Source organism: Berkeleyomyces rouxiae (assembly GCF_048999995.1).
Source record: "Berkeleyomyces rouxiae strain 22BRR77 chromosome Unknown BrBRR77_ptg000002l, whole genome shotgun sequence".
In the NCBI taxonomy this organism is placed as follows: Eukaryota; Fungi; Ascomycota; class Sordariomycetes; order Microascales; family Ceratocystidaceae; genus Berkeleyomyces; species Berkeleyomyces rouxiae.
Window position 1 is genome coordinate 5652877 of NW_027396492.1, and position 26695 is coordinate 5679571.

Sequence of the window (26695 nt, forward strand, 5' to 3'; positions counted from 1 at the left end):
ATCAACATCAACCTGACTATGCAGCCTTTGTTCAAGTCACTAGGTAGTTAATGAATACTCAATACTATCATGTATTCTAAAAGGTTGTACAACGTCTATCAAGGAAATGAAGGTGCACCTTTGACACCAGAAATTAGAAAAAAAACATGATGCAAGAATCTGAGCACACTAGCCTTGTGTGCTTGTGACATTGAAGCAGATAAAAAAAAGAGGAAATAAAAACAAAAAAGGATAGCCCAAGTCCCGACTAGTCCACATTATCCCTGTGGCTTCTTTTTTGGGGGCAGTTTATTTTTCTTGTCCAGGTCTCCCAAGTAACATCGCGTAGCCTGTGACGATATCTCTTAAAGGATTATCAGTTCAAGACTTGGCAGTCGGTCTTTTACATACAATGAGCTGTGGGGTTTCTGTCTGGATAGCACAATTATCGGAGCCGCTTAAAAATGAGTTCCTTCAGTGACACCATTGACAAAAGCAGCGGACTTCTTAGCCTCGACAAGATCCTTGGTAACCTTCTCTAAGCAGCCAGCACTGGCAGCCACAAAGCCCAGGTAGGGTCTGGAAGGGTCAAGGACGCGGCTGAGATACTCGGGGTGGTACTGGACACCAACATACCAAGGGTGGTCCTTGAGTTCCAAAATCTCCATGCGACTGCCGGTGTCATCCTTGCCGACAAAGGTCAGGCCGGCCTTTTCCAGATCCTCAACCATCTCGGGGTTGGTTTCGTAGCGGTGGCGGTGGCGCTCCTCAATCTCGGAAACATCGCCGTACAGAGCGCGGAGTTTACTGTACTCGCTGCCAGGCTGGAAGTGTGTCATGCGCGAGCCGAGGCGCATGGTTCCTCCCAGAGTGTCCTTGGAGCCCTCAGGCATAAAGATAATAGCCTTCTGTTCAGCCTCGGCATTGAACTCCTCTGAGGTGGCATTGGTGAAGCCAGAAACGTGGCGAGCATACTCGATAACGGCAACCTGCATCCCCAGGCAGATACCCAGATAGGGCGTCTTGCGCTCACGCGCCCACTTGGCAGCAGCAATCATGCCCTCGGTACCACGAGTACCAAACCCACCAGGAACTAAGATGCCCGAGGCGGTACACACCTCATGCCATGCCTTGTGGTACTTCGTAGGCTCGGACTTCAAGGTCTTCTCCTCCAGAAGCTCTGAGTCAACCCACTTTATTTTAAGCTGACGGTTGCAGCGCATGGCCGAATGCTCAAGTGATTTGGTAACAGATAGGTACGCATCGTGGAGATCGGTGTACTTACCAACAAGGGCAATGTCAACCTCCTCAAGATGGGACTTGGGGACAACAGTCTCCTTCCAGGTGTTCCAAAGAGATTGACCTTGATCCAAGCGGATAGTAGAAAGAGAAATCTCGTTGAGCTTGAGCTTGTTGCGCATGCTCTTGAGCAGGCCCTGTTCTTCCAATAGAAGAGGAACTTGGTAGATAGTGGGCATGTCACGAACAGCAACAACCTGATCGATCTCAACCTGGCAGCTGTTGGCAATCTTGCGAATGGTACTCTCCTCAAGGGGTATTTCACAACGGCAGGCGATCAGATCAGGGATCAAACCGGCGCTACGCACGCTTTTTACAGCATGCTGCGTAGGTTTGGTTTTTTGCTCGCCATTGATAAGTGGGACATAGGAAACGTGGATGTTGATAAAGTTTCCTTGGCCAACAGAGTGACGAAGTTGAGTCAAAGCCTCAACGAAGGGCATACTCTCGATATCACCAACTGTACCACCAAGCTCAATGATGCAAACATCAGGCTCTTCATTAGAGTTGTCGACGGGAACCTTGGCGATACGCTGAATCCATTCCTGGATGGCGTCGGTCACGTGGGGGACTACCTGTACAGTGCGTCCGAGGTAGTCACCACGACGCTCCTTCTCGATGACATGCTTGTAGATCTTGCCGGTGGTGATGTTGTTGTCACGCGTCAGGTCAAGGCCCAGGTAACGCTCATAGTTACCGAGATCCAGATCAGTCTCACCACCATCTTTGAGCACAAAGCACTCACCATGCCTAAAGTAACTGTGTCAGTATCATGCTGGCGTAATTCACTAGAGAAATTTGAGGTTGACGCACTCCTTGGGGTTCATAGTGCCTGCATCGACATTGATGTACGGATCAATCTTCACGGCCTAGAGAAAGTATACGTGTAAGCCGAGATGAACACAACCAGGTGATTTCTCTCATAGCAGATGTCAAACGTACAGTTACCTTGAGGCCCAGCGATTTAAGCAACAGACCCGAAGAAGAGGCTGTTCACGCCAAGATAACATTCAGTTAGCAAAGAAAAGCACAGTTCATAGAGTTAATTACACAGCGTCAAGTGACGTATTCAGCAACCGCCTGGTGTCCTGCGCTTTTCACGTGCACCATGAAAGCGGGAATGGCAGCAAAGACGGCGATGTCCACGGCTGGGTGCTGATGAACATACGTCATCGTCACCGAGAAGCAGTAGAGATATAATATAGGGACAGATGGAATCATACCGATAATGCCCTTGCCAACACCACTGATAACACCTGCAATCGCACAATAAGAACATGGTTAGAAACAATGACTACTTCACGTGGACAGAAGCGAACAAAACTTACCTCCAGACACTAGAACATACTTCATCTTGATGGTATTTGGATTTTTAAAACGAAGCACGGTAAAGCTATCTGGAGGGAAGGGGGGGAGGGAGAAAGGGAAGAAGAGAGGAAAAACCAAGATGCCGAAATTTTTTCAGTCCTGTCTATAAATGGAGTATGTACTTACCACTATTACGCCTAGTAGTCTAGTTAAGGCTATTTACTACCATATTCTCACCTTTTCCCCTACGTCGCATCCTATAGGATGGAGGAATGTGAATGGCAACCCTAACCCGAAAATTGAATAAGCAACCAATCCGGACACATTACCGCGAACTGAAAACATGCATGCGACGCCGTTGAAAATCTATAATACTCTAGGCTTTCTACTACTTCTATCTGGGTGATCTCAAGTGCTTGAAGGTAAACTTGAGGAGGCTAAGCATTAGTCAGCTATATGCTGCGGCAAATGCATAAATTCTTGTTCTTCTAGACACTCATCATAGAACTTGCTACTGTCACACATCCAAGATTTGCCTTATACAAACGATTATTTGTAAACAAATGTGTAGGTGGGTCATACCTTTCATGGTGGGGTCAACTCTAGGGTCTCGAAGACCTAGGGTTAACCATAAAGATGATCAGAATTTCACTTCACGTCATCCCATTTTTGTGTAACACTCTCCATGGACAACAAGAACATCACAGAGGTGCATCAAAGCTACAACAACACAAAAGCCAACGATACTGTTAGAGATGAGAGAAATAATCACTCTTCAGCTCGGTGAGCTGGGAAACTACATCGGCAACCACTTTTGGAACGCCCAAGTCAGTCATCACCGCATTCTTCCATCTCTTCCATGACAATGACAACCCCTCACTAACCCGCCTCTCAGGAATCATACTTCACCTACGATAAAGACGACATTTCGCTAGTTAACCACGATATACATTGGCGTCAAGGGCTTTCTCCCAATGGTGCCGAGACATATCTGCCCCGGACAGTAATTTACGACTTCAAAAAAAGCTTGGGCACACTACGCAAAGTCTCTCCTCTGTATGAGCCCGAAGACGAAACAAGCAATTCTTCCAAGACTCAAGAGCTTGCCAGTACATTGTGGAATGGAAAAGCTGAAGTCCATGCGCAGGATCCTTTGGCGTCAAGTAACTACCAAGAAGCACTAACCTCCGGATCAACCCCAGCCAGACCGACCGTCAAGGAAGTCAGGTACTGGTCAGATACCACTCGAGTTTACTTTCATCCACGATCATTGGTACCCCTCGATGATGTGGAGATAACAACTCCAAAAGTCACATCAGGCCATTGGATGCGTGGATCGGACCTCTTTCGGGAGCTTGACCGCGAGCACGACCTTCTTGATCGGGATATGCGCCCGTTTGTTGAAGAGTGTGATCTAATGCAAGGCGTACAGGTAATGTGCAGTATCGATGACATTTGGGCTCCCTTCGCTACAGAATATGTAGAGCGTATGCGCGATGAATATGGGAAGTCATGTGTGGTTGTATGGGGCGGTCAAAGCCCAGATCTGCCATCTACAAAGAATCAGCGCCTTACACGTTTGGAGACCAAGACCCGCGCTATTGCTGAGATTTGGTCACAGGCATCACTGTTAGTTCCTCTTTCAGCGCCTATTATGCCGATGCAGAGTGGTTATACTCCCGATATCACATCGTTTTGGCACCTGTCAGGGCTCTTTGGCACGGCACTTGAGAGCACAACTCTGGTTTCTAGACTCACGCATCCTAAACACGATACTGTTGCTTCGCTTGGCGATTTGGTTGGATCTCTCAATGCACACGGAAAACAAACCATGGCCCGCTTGCGTATGACTGTTACCAAGAGAGAACCCTCATGCGCTGAGGAGTCCGGGCAGAAACTGAAGAGTCCTCGAGAGAAGAACCTAGCTCTACGACCTAAAGACACACGCGATATTCAACATCAAGACCATCAAAGGCAGAAAAGAGACACCTATGAGACAGAAGGATATGAAGACGCAGAGGAAAAAGACAGTCTGCCGGATCTTGATTTGGACTTGTTCGATCTTTTAGGGGCAACTGGTGCGCGCATGCGCAAGCGTAATAACCGGGTTGACCCTACCTTCTACACACAAATCCTGTCTCAGCGCGGAGAAGCACGTCCCAACCTGCAGGTGAATCAATACGCAGGAAGTACCCTGGGCTCAAACTCTCAAAGAGAATACATAGGAAGGAGCATCACGCGCAAATATGGAATCAACCTTGGCTTCCCTTTGCTTGACAGCTTTCCTAACATTTACAGCAAAGGTTTTCAGGGAAGCACCAAGGATGTGGATGTGGATACCATCTTGTCTACAGACAACACAGTATGCGAAGAGATCAGACTGTTGAAAAAGGCCAGCTTGTTCATGGTCAGTCAAGAGGACCGAGAGGGACTTGGCAACTCGTTGTTGGAGATTGTAGACGAATATCATGAGGGGTGGTCCAGTGGAAGCGATTCCGACGACGACTAGCTGCGGTCTTCATGTGATACTGACTGAGAATTGAATTGAAGAGTTTTCCAAGGATGTATTGGGAGCAAGATTTTGAGGCGGCGTGTCATCGTGATGTAATTGTATTGTGGAAGTGAAAAATAAATAAGTAAACAAAATAGAAAACTGAAGAACGACAGCAAGCAAGAAGACTGGACAGGAAAACATGGAGAAAAGGCAGTCGAGATACTGACAATACTATCTAGGTAGTTATGTAGACAAAGAAAAACGCCCAAAAAGCAGAACATCCAGAAGAACGTGTAGTATGAGAAAACTAGGCAAAACAAAAGGTAAGTTTTACCAGTATCATCACCAAAGCCTGACTATGCCTGATTACAAAGCCCGGGAAAGAGAAACAGTCGGGCAAATAGAAGGGAAGCACACGGGGGCTTGTGAGGACTGCCAAAGGAAAATAAACGAAAGCAACTCCCAAAAAGAAACAATGAGCGAAAGTGGAAATTGAAACTGTACTCACAGAGAAGATAGCATACTTTTCAGTATCTAACTTGATTTTTTGTTGATGTTGGTTATTAAAAGAATATCGTTTGTCTTTTTTGGTTAAATATGAAAGAGGGGAGGATACAAGAAATGCTTGCGCGGTTGATCTTGAATATCGTGGGAGGTAATTCCTCGTATGATGGATGGCTGAAGACATCCTAGGAAAAACCTGAAGCCACGGTGGGATATTTGAGCATCCTTCATTCAAACAGCACAGGTAAAGCGAGGCTACTTTGTATCCAGTGATGTTGTCAAGGCTTGACAACGCCGTTTTGGATGAATTCAAGCGGGAGCGAGAGTTGGAAAGATGGAAGATTGTGCGGCATAAATTAGATGTAAAGCGATGCACTTCGTTTCTGATGATGTCAGCCACATACCATGCCATCACCGCTACTGTAACAAAATCGAGGGTAGGCGATGTGTGTGTATGGGGCCTTGACTTGGCGATAAGTGAAGGTTCTCTGAAGTGCATGTTTATCAGTTCTCGAGACAACACTTGGAGGCATTTCTCCAGTGCGACTAGGTGGCAGCCACAGATGCCTGATGTCTCTTTGGCGGCGGATCAGCAGTCTAAAGAATAAAACCCAAAATGTTAGTCGGGTACATGACAGTGAGATGGAGGTTTGTACAGCATGTCGCCTCATCAAGCTCAATCATATTTACTAAGCAGGTGTAGGGCCAAGCCAGCGAATTGAATCGAAGCATAGGAAAAGAATAGAATGGTGTAATGAACAGAGCAGAAGAAATAACTGAGTCAGCAGAAGTAAATACCTCAGAGGCCACACGGCGCTTCTTGGCTTGAGCATCCGGAGGCTGAGCCGAGCCGGCTTTGTTGGCTCGTTTAACCGTTTTGCGCCTGGGCTTAACTTCACCCTCTTCAAAGACGTCGTTGGGGAGGTCAAAGCTGCAAAGGCTGCATGTCAGTTACTAATGGCGAGGCGGTGGTTGTTATATACCGAGGACAGGTCAACTTACTTGCGCATGTGAGCAATGTTCAAAAAGTTGAATTCCGGTTCGTACTTGTCCCACCTTGTGCAGACTTCCTTGAAATCTGAGACTGCGGTGGACAAGTCTAGTGATTTAGCATCTTTCTTAAGTTCTAGCCCGACGTAATGTGTCAACGTGTAAAGCAGGCCCTCAGCTTCTTTTTCGGGGGTTCCTGTTCCATTGGCCTGTTGGGATCCCTCGTCTTTGAGTGCTTCAGACTCTGTGTTCGGAACAACAAATTCCTGAGATCCGTTCAGAACTTTCAGAATGTCTTCCTGTGTGCTGCATTTGTGTACCCGCTCAAAGCCCTTGACAAAAATGTGAGCCACATCAATGCTGTCGTGACGATCAACATTCTGTACGAGGACTCGAGCCTTGGACTCGACGAATCCACTCCACTTCTTGTGGCCCTCCTTTGTAGTGCTCGCACTTACCAAGGCCAGGTAATATTTGTAGCCTGTTGTAAAGAATGTGTGCTTGACAAAGAGCTCTGACCAGGGTTTCTGGCCCGTTACAATTTCATCTGCTATCTCGCCACCTCGGTTTAGCTCACGGTTGATTATCTTCTTGGATGACTCGGTGATGTTGTATGTGGCGCACATTGACGGATAGGCGGGGGTGATGATGGGCATCAGGTGGTATTGATCAGCCTTGTAGACCTGTGGATTCCAAACGCGGACTTGCAGCGGCCCGCTTTCGACCATCTTCAACAAAACCGGCTGGGGCCATGGCCATAGGCGCATGATGTGGAAGAACTTGCACACAATGGTAGAACTGTTGGCTTTGGGGTAAAGCTGACAGACGCGAGCGACGAGCATGGCCCAGGCAACACCCCCGGGAAATCCCATGATATTGGCGTACACGGCGCGTCTTTGTGCCCAGAGCTTGATTGCACGTAGCGCCAGACGGAAAGTAGCTTTTTCAGGGACCAGGTTGAGGATTTCGTCAGTAACACGAGTGCCATTGAGTGAACGCAGTTCCTTGTCGTCTAGACCCCGCAGTAGATTGGAATCTTTGAGGTCGAAATTAGGATCAGAGGGTAGCTCTTGTAGAACGGCGATACGCGAGAAAATCAAATCGATGCTGATGCCGTTATACTCGAACTTGATAATGGGTACGAATGCGTCCTGTACACTTGACATGTCGGTTATTGAGCCGGGAGGTGTCATTTCGAGCAGCAAGTCGGGAAAGATTTCAAAGTAGTCTTCGCGAGTGACATACTTGGGCGCAACGACCAAAGTATCGATATCAGAGCCAGGGCCATAGACACCCAGACGGAAACTTCCGTAGGTGAAGACTTTTCCACGCGCAGACTTCAAGACGGCGTCTCCTTTCTCTCGGCGGATGGCGGCTCGGCGCACGAATTCGTTGCAGATCTTTTGAAGGGACATGAGCACTTGGTGTCTAAGTTGAAGATATGAGCGAGGTTAGCGGTGGGTATCAAGACCAGTAAAACCATCCTGGTGGCCTTGTAACAGGTATTTACGAACCTTTTTTCAGTATCGGCCGGGCTTTCGAATGTGCCTTGAACTCGTAGTTCTTCAAGAAGAGCTACATTGGCAGCAATTTCTTCCTCGGTCGGCTTCTTCGTGGAGATGGGAGGGGTCATCCCCAGCGTCAGGGAAGAATCAACTTGAGGCATGATGATGGCGGCTTGGATCAAGGCGGCAATATGGTCGCGATGGTGTTCATAAGCGTCTAGAAGATAGTTACCGTGTGTAGTTTCTTGTAGGAGCACCGGGCAGTGTGACGAGGTAAAAATCAGAAATCAAAGGGGTCGATGGGTGTGGTGTGTTTTCGTGTTCGGTTCGGGGCGTGACGTATGGCTCCGATGTTTCAAACTATTATGGTGTCGCGAAGGGCAAACTGTTTGAAACTTTAAAGGCCCGTGGCAGTACTCTGTACGAGAGAATCAACGCAAGAGACGCAAGAATAATTATCAGGGATATTCCCGGTGTGCCGCCTTGAAGAAAAGAAATAAAGAAAAAAAAAGTTCAGAGAGAGGGAAGAGAAGAGAGCAGTGCGCGCCGAGGAAAAACTGCGCGAAAGATGTAACAACTAGTTAGTTAACTAACTACGAGAAACAGAAACTCGATTGGGTCCCACCAGGCCAAGCCGAGTAGCCGCGCTGTATTTTGATGTTGCTGGAACCGATGTTTCGAAATTCAAAGAAAAGACAGACTCAAGAAGAAACAGAAAGCAAAAATAAAAGATGCTGACAAGGAAACTAGGATCAGGCGAAATTATTGAGAAGCCAAGTTATCTGCACATGGCAGGTGCAGGTCGCGCAAAGGAAATAACTACTTATAACCAGGATGAGAAAACCGTAGCCTTGCATTGCAGCCTTGGCCTTGCATGCGACAGACAACCAGTTGGTCCCATAAAAGTCCAACGGGCCTCGGTACACTAACCTTGAGTTCTAATCTGGTACTACAACGAAGCTTCTATCTCTTGCGTCCACATCACACGCTAACATCTAATTAAGGAACTCAGCCGGAACCATAACATCCTGATATTTTCTACGTCAAACAATCCACTAGGGTTTCAAAAAGATGTTAAACGATAAACAATATCCTGATATTTTCTACAACAAAAAGTCAAATTCATGAATTACAACTAGTAATCTGCAATCAATATCCTAGTAGCAAATAAAACGAAGCTTTTTCAGCTACAACGTCGTGTCCAAGGATGGCAGTCCCCCCGGCGAAAACCCGCCGCCAACAAGGCCTACCGCTCCGATCATTTGAACAGCAGACCACCCAATGTACCTAATCCCCCGCATAGTCACCAGCAAACCCAGCGGGTCTTGTTGTATATTGGGGGTCTCTACCCGGCTTCTCTGCTTCCGCTTGCCATTGCCATGAAGCTGCTCAGAATCGCCATCACGTCTTGTTTTATTTGTACGCCTTGAATAACCGCAGTCTCTGACTTCCCTACACTGAACAAGAGCGCCGGTTGCAGGACTGCGTGCCATATCCATCTCGTCGTCAATTTCACTCAGAACCTCGGTATGACATTGGAGACGAATATTAGAGAGGCTACGCTGAAGGTTGCGTGCCCATGGCTCAACATGTACGTAGCTATGCCGCCGGGTTGCGAAGGTTTGGTTGAGGTCGAAGCTGCTTTGGCCGCTCCCCCCAAATGGCTGTGTAGCAACTAGTGACTCCCCCAGCTGCCATGAACAAGCGAGTATCTGTAAAACCATGGGAGAATATTGTGAGTGGGACGATTTGTACCATGCAAATGCCTTTTGAGCTGCAGTGTAGCGTAAGCGACTCGCGCTGCTTGCGCTGAAAATATCGCTGACCAGTTGGGAGAGATCGCTAGACATTAGTTGTCTTTGGTAATCAAGGCTCGTATCAAGGCTAGCATCCATATCCACTATAGCTGAGTCATTTGCAGACAAACACGAAATGCTGTAAACCAATGAGCTCAAATCTAAGTTCTTGGGATGAAAAACAAAAGGGCGAATTCCGGCGGAATGAAGAGAAGATGCAATCGAGAGCTTCAAGGTAGAGATTGCAGACACAGAAACTGTGTCACAGCGCGAAATAATCGGGATGATGTTGGCAAGAGGTTGCAATGCCGTTAAAAACTCGACATCTCGCTTCGTGAGACCAGTAGGTGAGATTAGATAAAGAACTGCGCTGACGAGGTACGACTCATCACTTCCAAGAAGACGAACTACATCAACACCGTTGTTGGAGTCACACAACGGGACAGATAGACGCAACGCTGTGGTGAGACTTTGTGACACAACTGAGATGACCTTGCGCGCCTATCAACTATCGTTAGTTAAAAATTCGCATGTAATGACAGACCGTTACCTATATGTACAAGGAGATGAAGCATACTTCTTGTTTCTTGGAAACATCAAAGCTGGGTGTCTCGATGAATGTAATGTTGCGATCCAAAAGCTCCTTGTTCAGGGGTTGGGTGCTATTCAAAGTTGAGTGATATTTGCCATTCACATTGGCCCACCATGGGGGCTGTGGCTTTGAACTGGCACGAGTTTCAAGAAATAGTGATGTTTGGCAGGTTGAGTGAGAACCTTCGTTTGACGATTTCACAGGGTCAACGTGTATGATGTGATTACATGACCGTGTAATGGCATCAATTAAAGAAGACTTCCCCGTATCTTGTTTGATTGGTGCAAAGGTTAGCTTGAACTAGACTGCTATGACGCAGGGGTAGATTATGTGGAAATGCATACCAGAGGCACCAGCGACGAGTATCTTGATACGTCCTAATGTCTTCCCAACTTCAGTGAATGGTTTTCTTGACGGAAGCGTCAGGGTGGGCATTATAAACTGAGACTCTGCATCATAGCAGTATCTGTCATTGGGAGCCTGGCTATAGGCAACATCAAAGTTTGAAGAAGTGTGTGTATCAATATCGTTGCAGCTACTCGGATAGCAATAATCTGAGAAGGTAGCGGCAAGAGATTCCCCTAGAGATGAAGAACTGCTTAAGACTGAGCACGAAGTTAAGGCTTCAAATCGGGAGCAAGTGGGTGAAGCAGCGTGGGGCGTGGATTTAAACGCTGGATGGGGAGGATGAGACTGTGAGATGCACGTTGATTGTAGGTCTAGATCGATATCGCCAATGTCTACGGGCCCGCGAGAGGAAAGCGATTCAAGAGTTTCAATGCCAAAGTTCGAATCAGTTTCATATATGCTACTTCTTTCCTGGCTCTCGCTAGCCAATAGTGAGCTAGAAATGTTATTTGAAGGGATGGCGTTCTCCTCCTGTTGACTGATATCGAAATCGTGGGTTACCGAGGATGTGCTACTAGACACTATTGAAGATGAGCGTCCCTTGTGCCTTTCCTTGGCTGATGTAGTATGAAGGACATTGGAGTGCGGATGGCAAGGCACTGTGCTATTACTACGGCGGCCGCGCATGGCATCCATGTCGCCTTCAGTTCCAAGGAAGAAGGCGGTGGGAATTGTGTTGACTGATTCGAGCCGAGCCGTAGCCGCGGGGCCAAAGGGCCGGCCATGTGTCGGCGGCATGGATGCGCTCTGGTTGCGCATAGTGTCGTGGAGCGGCCGGAATGGTGCAGAGTAGGTATTCAAGATGAACAAGGGGATACGTATGCGTACTTGTGGTCGAAGCGTAGGGAGTGGACTTGAATATGTCACTTATTGCTTATTGAAGCATATATGATAACACATATATAGAATATAATAGAAGGTAAGGAACAGACGTCGAAGAGAATGGAAATGCGGAGCTATTGGAACTTTGAGGGAGAGGACGAGGTGAAGAACGGTGGTTGGAGGAAAAGACGTCAATTGAGAAGATTATCGTAATATTGCTAATAAAAGTCAGGCGACGAAAAAGGTTGAGGCCATTAAGGGCATTCGAGGGACGGTCAAATGGGAAGGGGATGAGTGAGTGCTCGTTATCGCGTGTAGAAATTGCAAAAAAAAAAAGGTCACGGTGAAGAGCCAAGTGGAAAACACGTGAAGATGAGACGACAAGACCTGAGTACAGCGAGAAAATTAACAGTGGAAAACCCGCAGAAGAGCGGGATGATGGCCGAAGTCAGGAGGTTCAACAAAGACCTCCGAAGCCATGGATATTGGAGTAACTAGATAGATGATATGCACCCCAGGGCACTAGTGATAAGGAGAAGAAAGACTCGGAATCCACTGCTAGTTGTGAAGGAGGAAAGGTCGAGGCAAATAGTTGCAAAGCCTGTCAGAGAAGAAATAACTATTCTGACTCGGGCTCTAAAGATATACCTGCGAGACGATCATATTTGCATATTTAACTAGTTTTGCTGTCGCGAGGTTATGTCATCTACAAGTTATACGGTACGATACAAGGAATCCATCAGGGCCTGGCATTATGTTGGAAGTCGCCGGTCGTTGGAAGTTGTGGTTCTTGTACTGTCGACCTCGCTTTCCCGCAAGACTTAGCAGCTGGTCCAGGTATAAAATACGTGACCAGTTCCCCGCCCATGCCCGCTTCTTCCTAAAGGAAACCCTATCTGCCATTATAACACCGGCACCGTCATACCTGACCTGAGGCCCACAGATCCACCTTGTCAAGAACGCTGGTTCTTTCCTTCCTTCCATGTCAAGGCAAGACCAGGCAGAAAACATACCGCCAATCGACCGTTTAACGTAACTAGTTAGCTAACTCGTTAACCAAGGGAAGTTAACCCCCTCAGCTCACGAACCTGAAAATCTACGCAACCACCCAGCCCGCACCTCGCACCTTCCCTCACAGTCTACCCCCCCATTTACCATTCAAGCCACTTGGGTCAAGTGCAGTTCTTCCCCCTCTTGCCTTGCTCGCTAGCTACCATTTCTTTCTTTCTTCCTTCCACATTCTACCGTCCCCCATCTTTTTCTTCTCCTCTATCTCTCGCGCCATTCTCACCTCTCAAATCTCAAAATCCCATCGCCGTCTTTTTATCTCGCAACCGAAGCATTTCTATTGCTTTGTCCATAGCCGCGTCGCGTCGTGCCATTCCTTTCCTGGCTTACCTCCATCTGTCTCGCCCCCGACAGCCTCGTCAGTGCCCCTCTATATTATTTTAGTCGGCCTTGCACGGATTCCCTAGGCACAACACTGCGATACCATCCATAACTTCACACGATTCACCCTTCTACCGCTGGGGGTTTGCGCAAAATGGACAACAAGAGACACACCAGCTCCTTTGCACAGCTGGAGAAGCTTGGAGAGGGTACCTATGCAACGGTATGTCCAGACCGACCCACAACCAGTCTTGAGCCCTGTGCTACAATGATTGATCCGCACACATATTAACAGCTCTCCCATTAGGTTTTCAAAGGCCGCAATCGCCAAACTGGTGAGCTGGTCGCTCTCAAGGAAATCCATCTCGACTCGGAAGAAGGAACTCCGTCGACTGCTATTCGTGAGATTTCACTGATGAAAGAGTTGAAGCACGAGAATATATTGGCATTGCACGACGTCATCCATACCGAAAATAAGCTCATGTTGGTTTTCGACTTCATGGACGGCGATTTAAAAAAATACATGGATACCCATGGCGACCGCGGTGCCCTCAAGCCTGCCACTATCAAGTCTTTCATGTACCAGTTGCTGAAAGGCATCGACTTTTGCCACCAGAACCGAGTGCTTCATCGTGATCTCAAACCACAGAACCTCCTCATTAACAACAAGGGCTCACTCAAACTTGGTGACTTTGGCCTAGCTAGAGCCTTTGGTATTCCTGTAAATACCTTCTCCAACGAGGTAGTCACGCTTTGGTATCGTGCTCCCGATGTCTTGCTTGGATCCCGCACCTACAACACCTCCATTGACATTTGGTCAGCCGGTTGCATTATGGCCGAGATGTACACTGGGCGCCCTCTCTTCCCTGGTACTACAAACGAGGACCAACTGCATAAAATATTCCGCATCATGGGTACACCGAATGAACGTACCTGGCCGAATGTGACCAAGTTTACCGAGTACAAAACGACCTTCCCGAACCACCCACCTCAGGACCTGCGTACCTTTTTGCCTCAGATTGACCCGCAGGGGATAGATTTACTCCAAGCCATGCTTCAGCCACGACCAGAGCTCAGAATTAGCGCCAGTGATGCGTTGAGGCACCCGTGGTTCAGCGATATCATCATTCAACAGCAGCAGCATCAGCAAGCTCAGCAAGTACAAATGCAGCACAAGCATCAACAAGCAGCCATGCATGCTCAGGCACAAGCCCAGGCACAAGCTCAAGCTCAAGCTCAAGCTCAAGCTCAAGCTCAAGCTCAAGCTCAAGCTCACGCACATGCTCATGCTCAAGCGCAAGCTCAGGCTCATGCTCAAGCACAAGCTCAAGCTCATGCACACGCCCAAGTTCAAGCCCAAGCCCAAGCCCAAGCCCAAGCCCAAGCCCACGCGCATGCTCAAGCTCAAGCTCATGCTCATGCCCAAGCCCAGGCTCAAGCATATGCTCAGGCACAAGCTCAGGCTCAGGCTCAGGCACAGGCACAAGCCCAGGCGAGGGCCTACTCAGATGCTACTCATGCCTATGGCTATCAATAATGTAGACACCTAAAGGTACAGGACAGTAACACCATAGCCTATATTTGCTCATTCGAAATCAATCATCTATCTTCCACCCAGAGTCGACCGGAGGTAAACGCTTCTGACCCCGCCACAATTCCTGGTAGAGCAATGGAGTCTGGTGCGACTACGGGACCTCCAAGATAATCTCAAATCCTAAATCTCATATACAGACGAGACTAGCATAACGACCCTGTATCTGTCCTGTCCTGATGTCGTGGAAGTTGAGCAGTCTTTTAATGTAGATTCCAGGAGGCATGGCAAGTCTTGGGGTGTCGATAGACCCAGTGTTTATCAGTCCTTTTTTCTCAACTTGAATACGTTACTTGTTCTCATACACACGATGGGAGAAAGCGAAGGTTGGGGGTTTTCTTTTGGTAATTCTATTATACATAACTAGCATTGGTACAAGAATTGCAAAACACATGTTGAGCCGGTTTTCTTGATATTGGGAGCAAGTTAAAGGGTGTTGTTCCGAACCTCCCCCGCAAATGTTGATGCAAGTTTCTGTTCGCTAGGTGTTACGGGGTATCCTTGCTCCATCTTGACCCTATTCACCTGTTCCCACATGCGCTCGACGGTGATTAGGCGCAGATTCTGAGCCTCTTCGCTCGTCTGCAAATCCCCCTTAATCTTGCCTTGTCTATGTCGGTTCTCCAATGCACGCCACTTGGCAATGAGGTCGCCAAAGACAGCATCGACGTCAAGAGGGGCACCAAAAGCGATATTTACATCAACACCCCACTTTGGCAACCACCTCGGCTCACGGTCCTCGGGCATGATGTCTTGGGTGCCGTTGATAAACATGGGGATGACCTCGGGAGCCGGTTGAGCCTCGAGAATGAAGCGGGCGACACCCCACTTGAAATAACGCATGGTAGACATGGGGTTTTGTGTGATGCAGCCCTCGGGAAAGATGTGGAGCCAAACATTGCGGTTAGACTTGAAGAATGCGGGCGAGTTGTGGCTGTCTACACCATCAGTAGAGTACTTGGCTGACAAAGTAGCCACAGTACTTGAGGGGTCTGCAGAGAAAGATGAGGAAGCAGAAGAAGAAGACAACATGCGCAGGGCTTGAGTCATGGTAGGCTGGTAGATGCCGCCATGAGCAGAGTAGCGGAAGCGGTGTGTAGGGAGAACCTGGCCCAGGGCAAAGAAGGTGGAGGAGATTCTGAGGCGGATGTTAGTCTGAGAGATGGCAAGCCACAGACGCAACAGGGCAGAAGCTTACGAAGACTGAAAGCAAATGTCATGTGCACCTAGACTCCAGCGCATGACAGAGGGGTTGATCATGTACTTGAACGGCAGCACGCCCCAGATCAATGGGTCATCAACACTACCATCTGTGTCAGCGATTCAACGTTTCTATCCACGGGCCTATTCATCATTGACTTACACGGAAACATGGTTGGAAATTGTCAACAGGCCACGCTGGGTCATGTTTGCTTTACGAGCATCCAACTTTTCCAGTAGATGCTCCATGCCTGTCACCTTGACATTGTTCAAGCCATAGAGATACGTCTTGCACACAAGGCCTATTGCGCCTATCACAGCACTCGAAGCCAACCGCCACGGGAGCGTGGGTAGGTCCGGGAGGCCAGCATCAAGATCCATTGAGAAATCGCTCTGATGCTCTAGGTGTGGAGAGGTTTATGGTAGCGGCCAGGCTGGGCCAAAGCAAGGACAGCGATGTGAATGAGTGACTGAGAGTAAAGACTGAGGATCAAGTCAAGGCCTGAGTATCACCGGGCGCAGAGACCTTTTGAAGCTCGGTAGAACCAGAGGTCGTCGTTGGCTATAAGGCCTTTCAATGCTTCACAGCAGTAACTTGACGAAAAAGAGAGACAATTGGAGCACGGAAAACGCCTCTTGGGCACAGCTGTCGCGAATTTGCACCGCTTTTATTTTTAAGGGGAGGAAATCCAAGAGTCCAGGTCGAATCCCAAGCGGACAGCAATCGCGAAAATCAACAACGCAAAAAAAAAAGAAAAAAAATGATGAAGGATTGCAGGGTTTCCGAGGGTTGCAGTTTAATGCATCTATCGGGGACTCCTAATAAATGATGTGGGTATAAATGATAGGTAACTAGGGTTATTGCCATCATTGCGACAGACAGGTTTTTGACTGTTGACAAGACCAACAACTTTGCTCATGTCGTGAAGCTTCTAATTCAATAATCACAATATATACTACGCCAAGTCTTCAGCATGTCTCACAGTCAGTATCATCAGCCCGTTATAATCTCACAAACGCCTCATACTAACGGCGCCACTTTGCAGGCAAGCGCAACACCTCACGGCCTGTGTTCACCGCGCATGAGCGCTTCATAGCGCGTGCAGCGTGGTCATCGTCATCAGCGCGCCTTTCGCGAGACTCATTTCTTCCCTTTGGCTCATGCATGCTGTGTCTTGAGCCTGCGCGTAATCCAGTTTGCTGCACGCATGGCGATATCCTCTGCCGCGAGTGTGCGCTGGCCAACGTGCTGGCACAGAAAAAGGAAATCAAGCGCGCAGCAAAGACGCAGGAGCGCGCTATTCAGGAGTTACAGCGGTGCGCCCGCGAAAAAGACGAGACTGAAAAGAAGCGTGAGGTAATAGAATGGGAACGCGTCCAGGCTGGGCTTGATAATGCGAAATCAGTATTCCAGGCAGACACAACGCACAAGCTAGCACAAAAGAAAGGCACCCGGCCGCAAATGCTTCTGTTGGAGAGTGCAGTGGCTACCAGCCATGCCGCGTCCGGTGAAAACAACGAGTCCCGCGGTAAAAAACGCAAGCTTCTTGAGCCCGAGGCTGTAGCTGCTGCCTCTGCGACCAATCGCTCAAAGACACAACGTCTATTAGCCTCAGAGGCTGCCGCTGCGCCCGTTCTCCCGTCGTTTTGGACACCCTCTCTCACTCCAAGCGTCGATCCCAATGCTGTCCTTGCAGAAAAGAAAATCAAAGCCACGCCCGTGTGTCCCGCTGCCAAACCCAACCACGAGCATGGCATCAGCGCCAAGCATTTGATCACGCTGAGATTTACAGGCGAGTTTGGTCAGGAGTGGTCAGAAAATGAGGCAAAGGCGAGTCCCGCTATCGACGCAAAAAAGCCACGCTGGTTCTGTCCCTCATGTGTAAAGCCGCTGACCAACTCGTCAGGCGCAATCCTGGCAAAGGACTGTGGTCATGTATTTTGCAAGGCATGTACCATGATGCTCATCAATGCGGCTTCGGATAGTACAAAGGGTAGTGACCCGGATAACGTGGTTCCACGGTGCTATATCTGCAGTAATTCGTTGATTGGAAATGGTGGGAAAAAACACGGCCTTCCGTCTGGCCTACTGCATCTGACGACAGAGGGAACCGGATTTTCAGCCAGGGGGCAGAGCAAAGTCCAACGTTCAACGACCACATTCAACGTGTAGCAACACGGTCGGCAAAGTAGAGCCGGACTTGTTGAAATATTCATGATAGCAGAAGGCCTTCGTTCATAAATCATTGAATTGGGCAGACATTGCAGAAAATACTAATTTGAGGGCCCCCAATCGTCCTACTCCGTTCCACCCAAAAATCGAGAAAAGCAACCCAAACTCCATGCTGTGCTCATAAAGAAGATCCAACCCTGCCAAAAGTGAAGACACAACCGCCCCAATGCCACAGCGTGAAAGAATCAGTGAAAGAGGAGAATAGCCTCATGAAATCGATGTCTGCGCAAGTATACTGTCACAAAACGAGCTACTCTACCTCGCCGTAGTTGATAGTTTCCGTGCTGTTGTACCGGTTGTAGTCATCAATGGCGGTAACACTTGAGGTGTGTAGGGTACTCCAGAATCAGGCTCTCCTACAGCATCTTCACCATCTGGCTGTAACAGACTGTGGTGGTCGCCAGGGAGCTTTTGTGATCCAAAACCAACGACCTTGAAGATATTTTTCTTCATGCCGTTGGTTGCAATCATGAGCTGTTCGTAGAGCCGTGAGCGACTGTATTCACGCTTAATCGGCTCGAATATTGGCTGTTCGACGACCGGGCGAGGATTCCATTGACCTAGTCCGTTCATGACAGCATTGAACTCCTCCTCTGGGTCAACTGGGCCAGTTTCGTCTTCTTCAATTGGCGCGTTTGCATCCATTGCAGCTTCTTTAAGTGGGAAGAAAGAGTTATGTTAGAACTTGGTGGTTGCTTGATACATAGATACGTTGGATGGCCTATGACTCACTTTGTTGCTTGGCTTGATTCTTTTTCTGATATGCTGCAAGTAGCATGTCATATGGTAAAGAACGTCCAGCTACGGCTCTCTTGGCTCCCATGCTATGACTCTTGCAAGTTAACGAGCGAGCGCAAGGCATGCCATTAGGGAGTAGTACGCCGCATTGCCGTTCAACGTCGACAGGCCCTGTGGAATCGATAGGTCAGTATGCCAACCAACAATGGAGGTGGGATATTGTGTCAGGGGACATGTACCCTTTGGTTTCGCAACTTTCGGCTTGGGTTCTTCTTTCTTCTTTTTGGACTTGGGACCTTTTTCTGCCTCGCCGTCGGCTTTGCGCTTTTTGCCCGTTTTGGATGAATCCAAGTCAGTTTTCTTTGCGCCCTTGCGCGTAGTCTTGCCAGCATTGTCTTTCTTGCCAGCAGGAATATCGTCGTCGCCATCACTGGAATCATTGTCTTTGTCACCATCGTCTTTCTTTCCGCCTTCCTTTGCAGCTTCTTTGGCGCGTTCTCGTGCTTCCCGAGCCTCCTTTTTACGCTGGGCCTTTTCCTTCTTAAGCTTTAGGCACGTGTTGATATGGTGGCTTGCATTGGTTCGGTATATTCCCTTTCTACAATGCTTGCATAGTTGAAGATCTGGTCCTTCTTCAACGAGGTGCGCAAGACCAAAGGAGTCGCGAATCATGGAGTCGACTTGGTTCGTTTCGGGGCGTGGAAGTGCAGCCATGGCGGCTTCGAAAGCTTTGGCCTTTTTTTCATCTGTAGTAGAAAGCAACATGTGAGTAGTCGTATGACGGATATATCGAGGAGCTTCATGACTATGAGTCAATCATCACTTCTTACCTTCTTGCCAGCTAGCGGTCTTGGGCTTGGGCTGGGGCTTTTTTAGTTTCAAGACGCCTCGTTTCACGGGCTTCGTGACTAAGTTTTGAGCAGTTGATGTTAGCGACGCTGCGTAGAAAAGGCTTGAAGCATACAAGTGAGTAGCCAGTGGTGCTAACCTTCGATCGTCATTTTAGCAGTGCTTTAGTTGCAGTTATTATTGCGTCAGTATGGTATCTATGCTTCAGGATGTCGTTGGAGCCCGATCACAATGCGATGGATGGGGATGCGACGCGTTGAAGGAACAGGGGCCCGGGTTCTGAGTATGTAAACGTCACGCAAAGAGTGAAGCCAAGCAAAACAATAGCAAAGAAGGCAGTAAATGTCACAGATCGGCTTAAGTAACCGACTCAAATCGCAATTAATGGGGTTTTTTGATGGTTAATGGTCAAAATCAAGGGAAATTCCAATGTACGGCGTTCAAGGTTAGCGACTAAAACAAGTTGAGGTTGCGACGAGGCTATGGACAAGGATTCAGTAGCAAAGATGCCGTTGTATATGTGTCACGTGACGTAGAGTCTTACCATTTCGTCGGCTTTGGCAGCTGGCCTAGCAGCCGAAGTCCGCTTCGCCAGCTGTCGCGACCATGCATCCATGTGCGTGCTTTATTCAACCGCATCCTTCATAAGAGCGACTTTGGAAAACCACTAGTTAGTTACTGACTGGTTATGTGTAGTTACTGACATCTAGACATTGAAACAAGCATGATGTAAACAAGGAAAGAATATATTTTCTTGAGCAGTAGCCCCTAGTTACAGTTGCGAAATCGTGTGCGTTTTATAATGCGGTGGACGGCTTATGTACTAGGCCGAGATTTTTATATGAAAAGTATGCAGTAACGCCAAGTTGAAATCGAGCAGTGCTGCTTGAGGCGACCAAGCACAGGCCTCGGCTGCGGAACAAATCCAAAAGGCCCAAATAAGATTAACCAGAAAGACCCAAGACCACAGATGAAGGAAGACTGTGGCAAAATTGAGAGAAGAGGAATAAAGGGTTATAGGCAAAAGGTTTCTTGGAATCTTGCTCAGGAAACTACAAGAAACCCGACTCGGCCAGTACTCTGCATCATGTCCACGCAGGTTAGTCTTGAAAACGAGAGGACAGTGATTCTAGTTGGACGGAGAAAGTCTATGAATAGCAAAGCGGAAATCAAGGGTGTCTTTTTTGAGGCTCAAAAACGACAAGAACAAAACAAAAGACAACGTAGAAAAATAGAAAAGACAGCCTCCCCAAAAAACCAATGCGCTCATTGAAAAGATACAAGAAACAAAAAGACAGAGCGAAACTTAACAGTACAAGAAAAAAAATGACAATATAGTGTAATAAGAAAGGAAAAGAAAAAAAAGGCAACGCCCAGTGCTGTCTGTTTCTTCTTGGCTACGTTCACGCTCGTGGGAGGACATACCTAACAATCTTCTCGTCCTCACGCTCTCGAGGCTCAACCTGGAGACTCTTATCGTACATTTCGTGCACATCGCCTGCCGCTTGCATGTTGCTAAGAATATAGTCCTGCAATTCGGGCACTGTGTGCAGATTGTAGCCGACATTCTGGTACTGTTGAATATCCCGTATGACCTCAGCTGTCTTTGCGCGCTTGGCAAAGTTGATGAGGTTTTGCTTTTTGATGATGGAAGGGATACCGTCTTCTATAAATGTCAGGTCTGTGAGATATACGCCTGTTATAGAAAAGTCGTTGGTTAGCACTTTTTACATAATGTTACAGGGCTAAGTGAGGGACGGCTGTACCAAAGAAGGGGATGCACGGAGGATTAGCTGCGTGAAGAGCCTCGCGGTATTCTCCAAAGTTTCTTGTGCTGGCCATGAGAGTACGCATAGTCTCCAGCATATTTGAAGACCGTTGTGGCACTTGATCCCAAGTACGTTTAAGGCGGGAAATCGGCGCCGTTCCAAGAGCAGAAATAATGGATGTCAAGGTAGAAAAGTTGTTCATAGAACGGCATTTCTAAAAAGAAGGAAACAGACAATGCAGATTAGTACGTTTAGCTTGGAGTATTGGGATATTATGAGGTCGTCTAGAACCAGTCATAAGACTTACATCTGCAACGGAAACGAAGTGCTTGATGACCACTACTCGTTTGCGCAAATCCATCTGTGCTAATATCATTTCAGCAACCCAGTTGGTCATTTGATTGGAATGCAAAATAAGGGCCTTGACATTGGGAGCGGGTTCAGGCTCCCCCTCGCCAACCTTCTTTTGCCATGTCTTATTTAAACACTCTGTAGCCTTGATCTTGCTGTAAAGGCGTGACTCGATGATGGTGAGTTGCCGTGCAAATTCAGTCACATCAATGTCTAAGAACTTGAGCTTTTTCATGTTCTTTGGCATAATAGGGGCTGGCATGGAGCGGTCCGAATTTTGCACCATACGCCGAGCGCCAGCTTCTTTCCCGGTCAATCGTTGGTCTAGTACAGCCATTAAGGGGGCAGAGCCAGGTGCTTCAGCAGTCTTAACTGTGTCGCGGGCAAAGTTGTAAACGTCTCGCATCAGCTGCTTGGAATCATCATTGTAGTCTTCCATCCAGAAGTTATCAAACCAATTCTTCAGGATATTTACCACTCTCACTCGTACAATCATCTGCTTCTTGACACGCCACTCTTCGTAGTCAGTAGAGCGTAGTCCTTCTGGTGGTTGAATGCTGAAACGCTTGACAAGCATTTCAAAAAGCTCGCGAGCCGTGGTGAAGGACCGATATGTAAGCAGGAAGGTATTGTTAAAACTTGAATCAAGCTTATCATGACGTGTGAGTTGCTCGACAAGAGCTTCCAGTGTTCCGCCTTTGACAGTCGGAGGCGTGGTTTTGGTTTCCCATGAGATCTCATGATCAAGGTCGAGGGACAAATGGGGCGGTGCTTGGGAGTCTGTGTTTTGAGGAGATGGGTCTTCCCCAAAAATCTTCTTGATTTTCGACATATCACCCTTTCGAAAATTCCCAACAGGTTCTCCCTCAGTAAATGATTGTGTAGGAAGCATGGAAGGCCGTGTAGGAATTGTTGACCTAGATTCTTGTCGTTGGTGTATACGGCCAGACTCATAAGGATTTGAGTCTCCCCGGCGCAGAGGCTCTCTTGCCGAAATATATTCTTTGCGGGGACCGTGGGAATGGTGTGCCTGTTGCGCATTCTGGTACTGTTGTACATAGGATACCAGGCCTTGTAGATTGAAGGTCAAATGTGCAGAGTTCGTCTCTAGAACTGTGGCGCATTGGCGCACATACTCTAGCCGGCTCTCAAGCGCTTCTCCGCGCACCTCAGACCACTCATCAGCCAGTGGACCGCTAACAGCCTGACAAGCAATGACAACGTCTGCAATATTGTCGTAAATACTTTGCTTGCTGGTGAAGAAATCAGCAAGAGCAGGTCGTTGGACTGAGTGGTTGATACTTGATAAATCAATGTTTTCAACGAGCGAAATCCAAGCCTTGAACGCATCAAGGACCCTTCCCCCGGCGACACACACGTTATTGCCAATCTGCTCATGGCGAAGCGGACTCACAATCTTGTCATTCAAAGCCAGGGTCTTATCTAGTTCCCTCAGACTTGATACTAAGAGTCGCTTCATTTCATCAATGCGCTCCAAAATTTTGTCGTCTAGGTTTGTCGAGGGCTCAGTAGGACCTTCGTCATCATCGTAAAAGTTGGCGGCAATGCGGTCGCGTGGACCAATTCCATTGTTTTGCCAACTGCCGCCGGTAATACTGCCAATGACAAATCCTGGGAAAAGGCGGGGAATCTCCTCACCCCTCTGCTGTCTGGCGACTTCGACATAGTTAAAGACCCCCTGGAAAACGCCATCGGCTTCGGCGAGACATTTTTGCACAGACTCTGCATTTGGCCAGTCTGCGGCAGCAATGTGTGAGGATATGACAAGTTTGGAAAACTTGGACATCATGTCACGGAAATGTGGATACAGTGCCTTGTTTTGTGATATGATGGAGGGCTGGCCAGAGTGGTTGTCCGTAGTACCAGATCCAGCAGCCAAAAGTAAACGAAGATGGTCTGAAATGTCCTCGGCTCTGGCAACGTACTGCGCACGGTCGTTACTGGTAATAGCTTCACGGTATCGGCTGATGGCTTTCTTCATGTTTTGAACAAGACGAGTCCATGTGAGCGGGGGGGTTGTGCCATCGTCGAAAAATGTCCTTGAAATATTAGCCGTTGGCAGGTTATATGCGGTAGTGGTAAATGAGGTGGCGGATGCAATCATCGGTGGTTGTGCTTGGCCGCCAGAAGAAAGCCCAGAAATTGTGTCTGTCCTGGAATGCAAAAGTTGGCCATGTGTTTGTAGCTGAGCTTGTGATTGCAAGTGTGGATGTGTTTGTGGTTGTGATTGCAATTGTGTCTGCGTCGGCGTCTGCGACTGTGGTTGCGGCTGTGATTGCGTCTGTAAATGGGGTTGAGGGATGATGCCATTTATAGATTCCATGGAGGCAGATGTTGATAATTCACTACCGAAAGTTCGGGAGTCATGGGCCTATGTTCCAAGAGGGGGTTGTTAGATGTAGGGTAGAGCAAAGGGACAGAACAGAAAAAGATTCGTCAGTGAGTGTAGCAATAGGGGAAACTTACCATGGGGCCATGGCTGTTCATTTCGCCCTCGGCCTCTGAAGCCGATGCCATGGAATCTTCATCCTCGTCGCGGGTCAAGCCTCGAGCCATCATCTCGGGTGGAAGACGTGTTCGTTCGGGCATAGTTATGTTCATTCTATCCATCGGGCCCGTTTCATTTACGGATACAGGTGATTCCAGAGGCAGCTCGGTACTCCGATCGCCAGTCATCATGTTGTAGTAAAAAAGTCGGCCGTCGGCCGTCGCTTGCGGTATCCAAAAATCAGCACGGGACTTATCCCCAGCAGGGACGCCCTCGAAGGACATTCCAGGATCTTCGCTAGGTTCCTCTTCGATCTGATCGAACTGGTCTTCGTAGACGGGGTTGTCATCTTCTTCGTCATCGACCGGCTCCGGATTCGTGTCGGGAATCTCATCTGGGCTTTCAATAACTTGGCAATAGTTGCTGGGGAACCAACCCCGTACGCCATTCATGACGCCATCCCACCATCCGCTCTCGAGTTGTGTGATGACTTGGATGATGTCGCCTTCGTGAAAGCTCAAACTAGTCCTGTCATCGGCTTCGTAGTTGTAAAGCGCCCGGACGAACATGGTTCCGGGTGCAGCCGCACCGACAAGGCCGCTCATTTAGAGTTGACAGGTTATTTTGCGAACTTGGGTGTGTTCGAAGGGTCGGAGCGTATGTTGAATGGTTGGAGCTCGCGAGAAGAAGAAATAGAAGTTAAGCAGGTCGTCAATTCTAACTGGTCGATCGATTGAGTTGATATTTGTTATCGTCGTAACTTGGAGTTACATGTGTCGGGTTGGCTGAAGGTGAAAGTAGCGAGATTAATTCGCGACTCTTGGGTATTTCATAAGAGGCAGACGAGACTTGGAGCCAGTCATTCATCAACAAAGACAAACTATGAGATGCAAGGCTGAAGCAAATCTTACTCGGAGTCAATCGAGCAAGCTCGTGGGGTCGCAACGAACAAGCAAATAGCAGCAATGCCGGAAGACGGGTAAGTAGGTAAGTAGTATGTATGTACTCGTAATGGGCCAAGAGGAAGCAGAAGAAAAAATAAGGGCCCAAGGAATCAGGGGCGCCCACTTCAACTTTAGACAGAACGGAGGCCAAGCCAGTTGAAAACCATTGGCCTGAGGAAGATGTCAACTCGGATGAAGTATGGCAAAACTAAAACCAAAAAAATGTGAAATGATATAAGAGACGATACAGCGTCACAGCATCAATAATGCTAGTAGTACCCTTACAGGTGAGTATGTGTGTACATCGTTGTTCTAAGATACAATATAGAATGAGGGAGGAGGCAGTAGGTGGAAGAAACAGACCAGAAAGCAAGTTCAGGGGGCTGTTGTGGAGGGAATACAGAAGGTTCGACGCTACGGTTAGCCTGAGTAGAGACTTGGTGGCCGCTGTTGGAAAATGAGGGAAATCCAGAAGGAGGGGGCAAACAGGACAGAGAACAAAACGGCGGGCAGGCAGGCGTTTGGAGTGGAGTCCGCGAAACGAGGCAGGCATGCACTGGGCGGTATGCGGTGGGGGAGAGGGATGGCAGAACAAGGAAGGAAGCCACATGGGGAAATAGAATCTGAATGCTTTCAGACCACTGGAAATACAGAACGGAAGGAAGTCACAGAACCCGGACAACAGAGGTCTGAAGCAATGTATGCACACATGTAACTAGTTACTGCACATCATACATGCGTATGTACTTGTACCTCTACTTGTACTTGTATACCCACATCCATAGTTAAGTTAGTAGCTATGTATGTATGTATGTACATACATACATGGTTACTTCATCCAGCAACTTCCCATCAACCACGCTGTGGCAAATAGCTACTGCGGCTTCTCGCATGTACATACATACGTATTGACTTGTCCTATTTACAAGCACAAATCAACTTCCATCAAGCTCAGATCGATCAAGTATCTTCACACATGAAAATACTATCCATGGAGCCCATGTGTGGTCTGCCAATCTTTCCCACTTTTTTCAACCAAGCTGCCACCAGAGCCATGTTAGGAAACAACGTCTCAAAAACCTGACGCAGGGGCAACAGAGGAGAGAGGGGGAGCTAGTTCGTAGTTGAAGTTGTAGCTATACATGCAACAAAGTACTAGTAGCCAACTAGTAGGTATCATACAGAGCGTTTGGGAAACCATGAAGAAAAGGGAGGTTTTCCTATGGCTATGTAGTTATTTCCTGGTAGCCAATTAGTTAATCCCAAACGAAATTCCTAATGGGGTAGCTTCATTTCACAACCATTAGGGTTAACATACACGTGTCGGCGATCCATTCTCTAGGGTTTATCGCAAGGGTTATAACATAAGTTCACCACAGGACAAGTTATCGGTTGGAAAAGTTTCATGAGTTCTCACTTTTCTTC

The 26695-nt window shown here is 48.0% G+C and overlaps 8 protein-coding genes across 8 annotated transcripts; 3 read left to right on the forward strand and 5 right to left on the reverse strand.

The window, feature by feature from the left end:
* Window positions 1–437: 437 nt before the first annotated feature.
* Window positions 438–2631, reverse strand: BROUX77_003139 (uncharacterized protein; the record flags this gene model as incomplete). Its single annotated transcript, XM_073747758.1, has 5 exons — window positions 438–2028; window positions 2092–2147; window positions 2221–2267; window positions 2502–2534; window positions 2607–2631. 5 exons carry the CDS (start codon window positions 2629–2631, stop codon window positions 438–440), a joined length of 1752 nt encoding a protein of 583 aa, XP_073608221.1.
* Window positions 2632–3341: 710 nt separating this feature from the next.
* Window positions 3342–5095, forward strand: BROUX77_003140 (uncharacterized protein; the record flags this gene model as incomplete). The annotated part of the gene is made up of 2 exons (XM_073747759.1): window positions 3342–3413; window positions 3482–5095. 2 exons carry the CDS (start codon window positions 3342–3344, stop codon window positions 5093–5095), a joined length of 1686 nt encoding a protein of 561 aa, XP_073608222.1.
* Window positions 5096–6130: 1035 nt separating this feature from the next.
* BROUX77_003141 (uncharacterized protein) lies at window positions 6131–8240 on the reverse strand (the record flags this gene model as incomplete). The annotated part of the gene is made up of 4 exons (XM_073747760.1): window positions 6131–6181; window positions 6383–6515; window positions 6587–8002; window positions 8089–8240. The coding sequence occupies 4 exons, from the start codon at window positions 8238–8240 to the stop codon at window positions 6131–6133; spliced, it is 1752 nt and encodes a 583-aa protein (XP_073608223.1).
* Window positions 8241–9266: 1026 nt separating this feature from the next.
* Window positions 9267–11634, reverse strand: BROUX77_003142 (uncharacterized protein; the record flags this gene model as incomplete). The annotated part of the gene is made up of 3 exons (XM_073747761.1): window positions 9267–10376; window positions 10453–10736; window positions 10812–11634. 3 exons carry the CDS (start codon window positions 11632–11634, stop codon window positions 9267–9269), a joined length of 2217 nt encoding a protein of 738 aa, XP_073608224.1.
* Window positions 11635–13240: 1606 nt separating this feature from the next.
* BROUX77_003143 (uncharacterized protein) lies at window positions 13241–14623 on the forward strand (the record flags this gene model as incomplete). Its single annotated transcript, XM_073747762.1, has 2 exons — window positions 13241–13309; window positions 13394–14623. The coding sequence occupies 2 exons, from the start codon at window positions 13241–13243 to the stop codon at window positions 14621–14623; spliced, it is 1299 nt and encodes a 432-aa protein (XP_073608225.1).
* A 480-nt stretch (window positions 14624–15103) lies between these two features.
* BROUX77_003144 (uncharacterized protein) lies at window positions 15104–16258 on the reverse strand (the record flags this gene model as incomplete). The annotated part of the gene is made up of 3 exons (XM_073747763.1): window positions 15104–15815; window positions 15876–15980; window positions 16041–16258. 3 exons carry the CDS (start codon window positions 16256–16258, stop codon window positions 15104–15106), a joined length of 1035 nt encoding a protein of 344 aa, XP_073608226.1.
* A 593-nt stretch (window positions 16259–16851) lies between these two features.
* BROUX77_003145 (uncharacterized protein) lies at window positions 16852–18050 on the forward strand (the record flags this gene model as incomplete). The annotated part of the gene is made up of 2 exons (XM_073747764.1): window positions 16852–16861; window positions 16924–18050. The coding sequence occupies 2 exons, from the start codon at window positions 16852–16854 to the stop codon at window positions 18048–18050; spliced, it is 1137 nt and encodes a 378-aa protein (XP_073608227.1).
* Window positions 18051–18365: 315 nt separating this feature from the next.
* Window positions 18366–24931, reverse strand: BROUX77_003146 (uncharacterized protein; the record flags this gene model as incomplete). Its single annotated transcript, XM_073747765.1, has 8 exons — window positions 18366–18763; window positions 18843–19019; window positions 19088–19594; window positions 19679–19800; window positions 21123–21393; window positions 21464–21680; window positions 21774–24209; window positions 24305–24931. 8 exons carry the CDS (start codon window positions 24929–24931, stop codon window positions 18366–18368), a joined length of 4755 nt encoding a protein of 1584 aa, XP_073608228.1.
* Window positions 24932–26695: the final 1764 nt, after the last annotated feature.